Genomic DNA, 12,024 nt, shown 5'->3' on the forward strand with positions numbered 1-12,024 from the left:
TGTGTCTGATTTCCTTGTGTTGTGGGATTGTGATGGATGAAGAAGAATGAAGGAGAAGAACAAAGAAGAATAACAATGAAGAATGACACAACAATCCTATTCTGTATTAGCATCACGATATCTTTTCACATTTTACTTTTGTTGTGGCATTGTGTTGGAACGTCAAAATATATCGTGATGCCAAACCAGAAGAGGATTGTGGTGTTGTCTTGTGGAATCGTCATGTGGTGTCATTCTTCGTTGTTTGGTTGTTTTTGAGATTTCATCCCTCTGTTTTTACATTTTTCTTAAAATGTTTTTTTTGTTTCTGTAATTTTTTTGTAAGTAATAAATGTTTTACATATATTGTTATTTTGGTGTGGATTAAATCCATCTATGTTATTAAATTTGGCTTATGGTACATTCTACCCATCCCACCCTCAATCCTGACTTTTGTCTCAGTCCACCATGTGGATTACAACCACTGAACTGAAAATAAATAGATTACCACCACTGAACTTATTGCCATTCACAACACACAAAGCCCAGTGTAGCTGCCAGACACCATCTTCATTAGCACTCGATGCTGGGTGAAGGCGATTTCCGTCATGCATTTGCATGTAATTTAGAACGAAAAACGATTGTGTTTTTCATCTTCTGTGCGATAGTTTTCAATAGTAAACTTTATCATCGTAACTATAACACTTTCCTTTTCACAATCAAGATTTAGCGATGTTGTGATGTATTTTGGCGTTTAAAAAAAGTCTTGTTAGTTCAGAAAACGCTCGGGAATAAAAGTTATGGCTCTTAAATGTTTATGACTTCACTCTTCAGGAGTTTATGAGCATATAATTGTGTACACATTTGAATGGGCGGCCATTTTATTCCTGAATTATCCCTCTATATGGAATACTATCATACTCCAGGATAGTTACAGCTGTCGGGTCGTCCTAGTGACGTGCAACGAATCCCGGTGGGCGTTGCGGTTGATTCAGTCGCCCTGTACCAGATCACTTAATGGGCTCTGCCATTTCACGAGAGATAGACAACAGATAAGAGGCACACAAGACAGAAATACTCCAGCTGTTGTGTATGCTGGGATACAGCAGCAACGAATCAAGAACAGCAACCCAGTCCCAGTTGCGCTGCAGGAAAGTGGGCTCTGTCTGTGGCCCAGCTCAAGAGGAGAGGAGAGGGCATGACTGGCTGGGTGGTGATGTGGCATCAAGCGGAAGCTTGAGCAGACTTCACGTGCTTCTCCAAAGGTTGCGTCCGAGGCTCAGCCACTTTCCCCTTGCTGCACACGCTTTTATAATGTCGGCCCCCACCTCCAGCTGACAAATAGTACTTTGCTCCTCTCCTCTTGCACAGTATTGGTCTGAGTGTCCATTTGATGGGTGAGAGGATTCCCCTCCCCCCTTTCTACAGAGACTTGCCACCAAGAGAGCCCCCTCCCTTTCCTTGGAAAGGACTGGCACGCTGCCTCTCGCCTAAAATGTCACTTCAAGGCCCAGCAGGCTCTACAACAGCACATAAAAGCTTACAAATGGTAGAACATTAAAAAGAGGTTTGAATGGATAGCGATTTTTAGACACACACATTAGGAAGGGTGGATGATATCTGTCTGTACATAAAATGATGCATGTCTAATATCACCATTAAATTACCTCATGCTTATAGACTGGTGTTGGCTTAGTGGTTAGGGTGATGGCTTGGGATCCCAGGGTCCTGAGTTTCAAGCCCTGCTGGCTGCTGAATTGATACACCAGGGGGTTGACTCAGCCTGTCATCCTTCTGAGGTTGGTGAAATGAGTACCAGTGTGTGTACTGGTAGAGGGGCACTGCATCAGCGACACAGTCGCGCTTCCAAAAAATGATAGCTACCCCAGCAGCTAAGCTGCCATACGCAAGAAGAAGAAGACATGCTTATGATTTCCACAACAATATCTATATATATATATATATATATATATATATATATATATATATATATATATATATATATATATATATATATATATATATATATATATTGTTGCGGAATCGCGCCCGCCGGCGTGCTGACGGCCACGTAACTCGAATCGCGGCACGTCGCCCACCGGACGGACAATCCAGTCGTGACCCTCTCGGACTAACGCCGGGAACCAGTCACGGGTGGACCTTTCGGTCTCACCGCGATCGAGCCAATCGGCCCCCACGTGGGATAGGGTTGCTCGCCAAATTCGACCTACCTAAGTACCCACACGGAGGGTAGACCGGGCGATCGCACCTCGCCGCAGGTCGACTTCGGACACGGGCCACTTAAGCGACCCGTTCCGTACTATCGGGATAACCGAGCGGTGTTATTCGTCGGCCTCGACGGTTCGATTAATTATCGGGCATCTTAGCCCACGACCAACCCTTTACGTGAAGCAAGATGAGGATTCAATGAAAGAAATGACGAAGCGAAGCGGGAAAACAGTTCAATAATAAGCACATTTATTTCGCGATGAACGGAAAGCACACATATACAATTCCACCAAAAGCACATGGAAAAGAAGAAGACAAAAAGCAAATGCAACAATGCAGATCTAATACCTACTACGCGAGCACACGGCAACACTTATACAATTTTACTTCACAGACGGCGCCGACAACACATATTCCCAAAGCAAAAGAAAAGAGAACCACCCTCCAGGATGAGGGGGTAGGCGGGCCTGGGGCCGAGACCGTGTCGGGCCTACCCGTCTGATGATGAGACGCGGAGCAGCGGTGGTGCCTCAACTCCGCGGGCCTCGCGGACAGTGTCTGGTAGGGGGTGGGAAGGGGGCCCCCTTTTGTCGCACTATCTCAGCGCGGGGGGAAACAGGAGGGGGTTGCTGATGCTCGGGGAAAGGAGGCTTTCACAAAATCGCGGGTCCCGCAACGAGCGTCTCCACCACGACCTCGGTCGCGCCGCCGGCCTTTCTCTCCGCAGTTCCCCGAATCCGACGCGAGCACCCCCTCATCCGCCTTCGCCGCCGCCGCCTCTCCACAGCTCCGTCCTCTTCACTCCGACTCCGCGAACTCCCAACTGCACTCTTCCTCCTGCGAACTGAACTGCCTCGACTGATGAACGCGGCCCCTTATATCCCCCGTGGCCTCGCTCCTTCATCTTTGACCCTCTGCCTCCGACCTTTCACCTCTCTTGCTGGCTCCCCATTGGCCCGAGGAAAAGTGGGCGTGAATGCTTTTTGATCCATGAATTTGCATATAGCGACCGCCCTCCAACGCCCTGGAGGCGGGGCCAAATCGCCCCTCGCTCACCGATTGGACGGAACAAAAGTGGGCGTGAGTCGTTTTTGATCCGTTTTTCTGCGGAAAGTCCGCGATGCTTTTGAACACGCTGCTCGGTGCGCGCTCTACACGAGTCCAGCATCGGTGCCCACGAGTGGCGCGAGATGACGGTGATGCCATGGTGGCGAGTTGTGACGGTAAAGGTCGTGGCGGTTGTGGTGAAGCGGCGTTGTGGTTGGTGGTTGTTGTTGTGATGGCTGTTGAGACGTGGTTGGTGGTGGTAATAATGGCGGTTGGTCCAAAATAAAGATAGTAAAAGAAAAACGGCTATCCTGAAGAGTCGCAGCCCTCATGAATGACATTTATTCCCTCTAGACAACGGGTTTGGGCCTAACTACACATATACTTACCGAGATATCTCACCTAAGGGACCTGAATGGTGGTTTGCGAATTTGGTCAACCACAACACTATATATATATATATATATATATATATATATATATATATATATATATATATATATATATATATATATATATATATATATATATATATATCATGACTGTCTCTAAAAGCAAACATTTATGAACATTTTTGTATCTCTAGTTTTTATCATGTAACATTCAATTTCCAATACATGTCTGAATATATATTGTCTCTCATCACCTTGAGGCAAGTCAGGGTTTGCATTGTCTGCGATGCATTCACTTTCAGTCGTAATATCTCTTGTTTCAGTTCGGCAATCCGCTCCACACACTGTTGGTTTTGTATCTGCAGATGGCTAAAATCCCCTTCACGGAGAACCTCACTGATCTCTTCATTCTGCAATGACCAACACACACCGCGTACCTGTTCCACATATCACACATTGAGTAGCAATGCAACCTGTAAGGAATTTGTGCTGGATGATTGGTGAAATCAAGTGAGTTGTTAAAGTCAATGTTCCAAATGTTTTGTTTTTAAATTAGATTTCCTTCGATTCAACCAGGTTCAACTGAGTGTGGGATTTTCAACCTGTCTGCCTGTGCAGCAGGAAATGGGGGTTTGCAAGTGTGTGTGTGTGTGTGTGTGTGTGTGTGTGTGTGTGTGTGTGTGTGTGTGTGTGTGTGTGTGTGTGTGTGTGTGTGTGTGTGTGTGTGTGTGTGTGTGTGTGTGCACGCGCTTTACGATTTCACAATCTATAATTAATTGATATTCGGAATTGAATACAGAAGAAGATGTGATTTGATGTAATCAATAGATTCGGAAGTGTCGAGCAAAACCAAGAGCTCAAACTCCCTGGGCACTCCACCAACCACAAAACTATTTAATCTATTTCTCTTCATGATGGCACCATGGACACTCAAAGGTACAAAGAACAAAACGATATGTTTAAACTCAAAATATTTGCACTAAATGGCACAAAAAGTTTTAATTTACTTCGTTATTATTACAGTTTAAATTTTTTTCAACCCCCCCCTCCTCTTTTTCGCATTATTGTTTTCCTCTTCAGGTATTTTTTCCTTTTTCTTTCATTTCTCCACCATCCTCCCTTTTTGTTTATTTTATACTTTATTATTTTGTCGTTTATTACCGAACTGGCCCAGTCTCCACTCTTTAATTTTTGCCTGTCACTAAAAAACCTCAGTGCAGTTTTCTTTGACCTTTAACCCTTGATTTTGGATTAATTCAATCACTCTGATCTTTGACCGATTACACTTTATCTGTGTTCTTTGACTTGTGACAATTTCAAATTTTCCTTCTTTTGCTCTGATGAATGGCTAATGCTCAGAATGTCAGCCACACCTCGTTTCCTGCAGCAGTTAACATACTCTTATCAACTTTGTGTTGATTGTTTAACACATTTGCTGATGAAGTCCGACACTAACCTTCACAAAGACCAATATTCATTTTGGTAATTATTTTGGCAATTTAAAATCAGAAATTAAGCAAAACATTTTTGAGGTAATCTTTTTTTGTTGTTGTTCAGATAGGTGTGTTCAGCAGAAATAAATTCAGCTATGTTACTGCCAATTGTTATTCACATCTATTATATTTTGGCAATTATTGATAACATATGCATTTAAGGATGCTAAATGAAAAAGTATTACAACATCATGTCTCATTCTGTCATGCATACCAATAGTCCCGCATAATAACAACATTGAAAATCGAGTATAACTTGAGTATAACATGTCTTATTTTCCTTTTGATATTGATACAAATAGCTCGGATGCATATTTCATAAATAACAACAATGTTTTAAGGTGGTATTACTACATTGAGCTATTCCCATTGAAAGCATTAACTGACCCAAGACAAAACTTTCAATTGCAAATAAACTAGTAAAAAAAACACATTAATACCTTCAAAATCTGCATTTGGATCTTTTTGTTTTTTCCCCTCAAACAAATATTCTTCTGTTTCAGTCTATCGATCAACATTTCCTGCAATTAGAAAGAGAAAGTGTGGTTTAAACAAGGGACCATGCAACACAAACAGTAGGAGACACAAGTGAATGTTGAGATCTTCATTAATAATCTCAAAATCAAGCAGATACTCTTTCAAATATCTTGAGTCTCTTACACGTGTATGAAGACATTCCTCAATGTATTTTATAAACTTCTCGACTGGAAATGGTTTTCCCGTTTCTTTTTCATTGACCAGATTTTGTTTAAACTCATACAATGCTTGCCTGTTTCCTCCTAAGCGCAGCATTGCATTTTGTAGTGCAGCCTGAAAACACATTATCACCACAAGTAAATACAGTAATGCAGCACTTTTTAATATCTTTCCTTGTATACAATGTCAAGGCTTGTGAAGGAGCGAGATGACAGAACACGTAACAGAACAAAAGGAACAGTAGAAAGAGGGGGGAGGGGGGACACACCAACAGCAGGGATGAGGGACAAAATAGAGGGAGACTTGGATAAATAAGGGACATGGTGAAGAATGAGGACTAGGGGACAACATACGGAGTGAGTGAATAAGATGCCGACAAAAAGTGCATTTCACAAGTACACATTTTTGGTACAATCGTAAAAATATGAATCTATATTCAATAATTAAAAATATTAACAATTTTGAGTGACTGCGTGATTTTTTTTTTGAACATAAATCCAAAGATGATTGGAATTGTGTCGTCTGACATAGACCGATTGCCTTGAGATTTCACATGAATTTGGATCGAGTCTTAGTGCAATGATGACGTCATTTTGGGAAGTCTCTGAAGGTTGGAGTAAATAATACTGCAGAAAAGTATCCCACACCTATTTTGGATGATTTAACCCAGTTGATGAGAATTCATGAATGCCTTTAAAATACCAGAAGCTAAATGTATGTCAATACTGCTTCCACAAAAATATTTGCAAGTCCAAGCAGAATGAAAAGCTTGGAGATTCCTTCCATTTGCACATTGTAAAAGTAGCTGTTGAAAGAGTATCCACCCCCCTCCCCCACCCTTGTGAGCTGGAGATGAAGCTTATGGTTGCTAATTTATATGGGAGCCATAATGGTTCCTAATTTGTAATGTTCTCAGGGAGCTACACAAAAAATTTGTTCAACAAAATGTTTAATTCAAGTTAAAAACAAAAAAACTGTCAGCAGCAGAAAGCTTTAAAATATTCTTTCAGGATTTGTGCATCTTATCATGTCAGCAAATCATATTCAAGTAAAAAGCTAAAATTATGCATTGTATTTCACATACATATGCCTGGTGTTGGCTTAATGGCGAGGATGGTGGGCTTTGGATCCTAGGATCCTGAGATCAAATCCCAGTTGGCTGTTGAATTAATACCAGGTGGGGTTGACTCTGCTTGTCATCCTTCTGAGGTTGGCAAAATGAGTCCCAGCTTGTTGGTATCCTGTGTCGGAATGGTGATCTGTCCAGAATTGTGCCCAATAGCCAAGGAGACTGCTTAGGCAGCACCAACGCTCTGCACCGAGTTCGGTCCCAATGGATGGATGGATGGATTTCACATCCATGTGTGCATTTATACTTTTGTATTTTAATTTGTAGTTGTGATACCATGACTTGATGGCTATCAGGTCAAGATTGCTGAGTTAGTGACTGGTAAATGGAGATAAAAGCCTGGTAAAAGCCAAGCTAGTGTCAAACATTGAATTAACACCAACTGGGGTTGACAGCCTGTCATCTTTCTGAGGTTGGTGAAATGAGTACCAGTGTACTGGGGTAATAACCATTTGGGGTAACCTGTGTCAGAGTGGTGACCTGTCCAGGACTGTATTCCTTGCCAATGAAACTGCCTCAGCTGCCCTATGTGCCTTGATGGCACAAAAAGAATGGTATTATTATGAAATGGAGATAAAATGCAGAATCATGTACAAAACTCATATACGGTAAAATGTTTGACGGTAGCTATTTTTCATAGCTATGTTTTTTGACAAAGCAAAATGTGAATGCAGAACTCATCATTTTGACATGTTAATCACCTCAAATTTTGAGGAACCAAAAATACAGACAGGTGAAGCAAACTACAATTTTTTGATGACACCTTAAAATTTAATTCAAGTTATTGTCTTCCACAAGATATTTGCATAAGAACGATTGTATAGTACCTTGAATAAAACAGGAAGCTGTGATTTGATCCAAGAGATGCACATCTACAAGAAGCTGATGAGTCAAGTGGCCAGATCTATGTTAAGTAAGGAATTTTTCAAAGAAGTCTCATGTAACTGATTTGGAAATCTAATCTGAACACAACTCATGATGCAAGCATTTCAGGTGCATTTCAGGTTCAAATCCCATATTACAACACTTTACAATAGCTTCTCCTATTCCTTTGGAACAGGAGATGCTAAAAAGTAGGTCATAAAGAAAAACACCCAGAATTTTTGTCTGTCTTCATTTCTTTTCTTTTGGGTCAGCTTGTTTGCATTCCCATCTAAATCTCTTCCCATATAAATGCAGGGAACTAGATTCAAATCATACATACTATATGTATTGTATTTGCACATCGTCTACTCATGGCCTTGTAATTCAAATTAATGTGTACTGATGGCTTCTAATGTATTTGTCCTGTGTGTGAATTTATGTTCAGGTTTATATCAAAGCTATGAGTATTTGATAAAAGTTAAAAAAGGGGAACAAAGAGAGAAAAAAACTGAAAGAGAGGAAAGATATTGAAATAAACCTTTTAATCACAAGAGAAGCATTTGAACTATGACATCTAAGCATTACTTGACAATTTTTTTTTTGATAATTCACTCACTTCTTTGATCAGATGTAAAGTATCACACAAAGATAATTTCTAATTAATTGTATTTTCCTGACGTGACGTTTTACAGGGCATGTCAGAACAAGTTCAGTGATGACCCAGGCATTTAATCAAAGCATGAGAATAGGCCTGAAAGATCATGAATGATCAGCAATCTCATGCAAAGGTTGAATAATTAGATGTACAAAACACACCTACCTTATTCTTTTCTACCACAAGTTCATTCTCATACTGACTCTTTGCCAGTTCTGCCTGAAGATTATCAACTGCATGTTGAACAATTTCATACTGCTGTTCAATCGTGAGAGTGAGCTGTTGGTTTAAAGAGGAGTTGCTGTGGCCCCTGGAGCGGCGTCTCGAAGGGCTCTGCAACAAAAATTAGGAAATGTGAGTGAAGTTTGTTTCGTATGATTCTTATGCTTCTTGATTTTCAGTGTTCCTAAATTTCTGAGAGATGACACCCATTGCTTTCACTGTACTGTTGGAGCTGTGATTCAAAAAAGGGAATTGACCTCTCACATCAGGCCCAGTAACGTATAACTCCATTGTTGGAAAAAATATATGGGATCAGAGGAAAAATGTGGAAATTGAAAAACTTGAACCCAAAGTGAAGTACGACCATCACTTTATCTCTATGATTAAATACCATGCTGTCAGATATCTCTACAGTATTAAAACTTCAGCCAGCCATAAAAATAAACTTGGGAGGAACACCTGAGGTCCAGCATTCCAGCTAAATATTGCATTATAAACAACTAATTTATCATGATATTGGGAACATACAATTAAACTTTACAAAAACCATGAAAAACTAGAATAGCATTCGATGGAGAGCGTACCTCAGCCAGGCTAAACAGTTTACATTTTGTTTCCCACTGATAGGCCTATCTTCATCCAGACCTTAACCAAAACCTAATTGGCTCGTTCTTGTCACCTACCCAACTCATTCACAAAGTTTTGTCATGATCCATCCAAACTTTTTGAGATATCGTGCTATATATCATTTTAGCCCTATCATTCAATGGTGAAGAATCACTCAAAAAATTATCAGATCCAGATCTGGATATTCACCAAAATCTGATAAAATTGTCATTGTCATACACCCAACCTGTCCACCAAGTTTCATCCAAATCCATCCATAACGTTTTGAGATATCCTGCTCACAGACAAACAAACAGACATATAGACATGTAGTGGTGAAAATGCAACCTCCGTCCACCTTCGGTGGTGGAGGTAAAGGGGATAGCACTGCAAGTAAGTACATATTTAAGGTGGCAATGGTTATAAATTGTGTAAAGAACAATAATGAAAAAACTGTTACAGGAGAACTCAGAAGTAACAAGGGTCTACAGTGTGGTGTTCACCAAGTGTTAAGGATGAAATTATCTTATTAATATGGGGGAGATACAACTAGAGATGTGGAGTTTTAAAGTGCAACAAAAGAGTAAAGATCATGTGCAGTTTTGCTGACATGAGCACTTACAGTGAGAGTATGGCGGTGTGACAGACACACTGCCAATGACAAATCTGCAGAGCTCTGGTCACGTGAAGGCGTAGCATGTGAGTACAGTACTATAAATAAATTGATTAGAGGGGCAGCATAATGTGGATGGTTTGCGGGCACATTTTGCCAATTTCGCAAATATAAAAAGCCACCCAATTTTATATCAATATCATGATCCATTCTCCCACAATCTAGTCTAGTGACTCACCTCCACTCATTTTGTCCTCTTTACTCTCACCTGTGTAACCAATTTCCCCTGCTGTTCAGGCAGATTCTTCGATCCAGAGCTTGAAGACAGATGTTGACCACTGCCTAACCATAACCCACATCCATACTCATGATGTATGCCTGATGTTGGCTTTATGGTTAGAGTGGTGAGCTTGGGATCCTAGGATCTTGAGTTCAAATCTCACTTGGCTGTTTAATTAATACCAGGTGGGGTTGACTCTGCCTTCTGAGGTCAGCAAAATGAGTGCCAGCTTGCTGGTATCCTGCGTTGGAGTGGTGACACATCCAGGATTGTGCCCAATAACCAAGGAGACTGCTTAGGCAGCACCAATGTTCTGTACAGAGGATGATCCCAATGGATGGATGGATACTCATGATCTCTTCTGTCCCAAATGACCCCATTCACAGACACTCTCTTTTCCAGGTTATTGTGATTCCCCACCCCCTCACCTCTTTTTGTTTGTTAGTTGTGGGTTGGTTTGCTACCTTTGCCACCGAAGGTGGGCAGAGGTTATATTTTCACCTTGTCTGTTTGTTTGTCTGTGAGTAGGATATCTTAAAAACTTGTGGATGGATTCAGATGAAACTTGGTGAACAGGTCGGGTGTGTGACAAGGACCAATTGATTTGAAGTTGGTGAAGATCCAGACATAATAATTTTTTTAATGTGATTCTTCACTATTTAACAATAGGGCCAAAATTATATATAGCATCATATTTCAAAACGTTGTGGACTGATTTGGACAAAACTTGGCAGACAGGTTGGGTGTGGGACAACGACGAATTGATTCAATTTTGGTGAAGATCTGTATCCGGTTCTGGCCTATCAATGCGATACAAAACGTAAACTGTTCAGCCTGGCGGAGGTATGCACTATAACGAATGCCACTCCAGTTTTTTTTCTATTTCATCCCCACTTTCCCCTTCCTATTCTTGCAGTGTTTCAATCAGCATGTGTACCTTGTTCACACCCCATGTGGCCTTTTCCCCTTCCCTTTGATCTCTCACTCTTACTTCGACTCTGCTGTTAGTATTTCTCCAGTTCCATTTTGTTTCCTTCCACTCCGTTCAAGCTCTTCCACGAGCCTCGACCATGCATACTAAAAAGCAAAGCTAAAAACAGCTCTCCACACCACCCTTGCATTCATTATAAATTAATGGTTTCAATAAATTGTACACATTAAGAAAACATAACGTGTAAACCATATTGGTCATTCACTTATCCCATTCACCTTAGCATGACACACTAACTAGTTTGCAATTTGAAAATCATACACAAAGACCTCAGGAGTAAATCTTCTCGGTGAGGCGTTCAGCACTGGGCCAGTGAGGCCCTTATTCTCCAGTTCATTCACGTAGTTCTGAAACAATTCATTTTCGAAGCGTAGAATGTTCATTGCATGCTTGCATTCCGGAAAATAAGCCATTTTGTGACTTTCCGTTCCACTACAACGAAAAAAGAAGAAGTCATTCACAAGCCATATTATCACAACTTCAGGAGGAGAATGGGTCATTCATATTATATATCATAACCTATGAATGATGTCAATTTGTTTCCAATGGATTATATCATAATAGGGAATTGTGTAGATAAAATGCAAAATATTAGATTCATTAGAACAGAATGGATCATTTTGAGGAAGGTCTTCATTCTGTAATGGTCTAAAAGTATATTCATCAATGGCTGCAAGGGCTATCTTTTGTTTTTCCAATAAACATGCATTTTAACCTCTTTTCAACCCACACATGTTGCACAAAATGTCCCTTTTCCTTCCCCTTTGCTCAGTCTTCTTTCCCCTAACTTCCTTTTTACCTTCTCTCTCTCCTCTGCTCACGTATCTC

At 40.8% G+C, this 12,024-nt stretch overlaps 1 protein-coding gene across 8 annotated transcripts in view; it reads right to left on the bottom strand.

Moving 5' to 3' along the window:
- The window catches only part of LOC147019931 (cilia- and flagella-associated protein 263-like), a 152,041-nt gene that overhangs the window by 37,775 nt on the left and 102,242 nt on the right, over positions 1-12,024 (bottom strand). For all 8 annotated transcript variants that reach the window (XR_015061580.1, XM_085894802.1, XM_085894795.1 and 5 more), the window contains 5 exons: positions 11,466-11,628; positions 8,650-8,817; positions 5,801-5,950; positions 5,581-5,661; positions 3,902-4,057 (listed from right to left, as the gene is read on the bottom strand). Coding sequence is in view for 7 of the 8 variants with exons in the window: in XM_085894802.1 (XP_085750928.1) it covers positions 3,902-4,057; positions 5,581-5,661; positions 5,801-5,950; positions 8,650-8,817; positions 11,466-11,628 (718 nt within the window). In the remaining variant the exon portion in view is untranslated. The remainder of the gene's footprint in view (positions 1-3,901; positions 4,058-5,580; positions 5,662-5,800; positions 5,951-8,649; positions 8,818-11,465; positions 11,629-12,024) is intronic.

Source organism: Eptatretus burgeri, chromosome 9 (assembly GCF_056783735.1).
Source record: "Eptatretus burgeri isolate ZD-2024b chromosome 9, Ebu_testis_v1, whole genome shotgun sequence".
In the NCBI taxonomy this organism is placed as follows: Eukaryota; Metazoa; Chordata; class Myxini; order Myxiniformes; family Myxinidae; genus Eptatretus; species Eptatretus burgeri.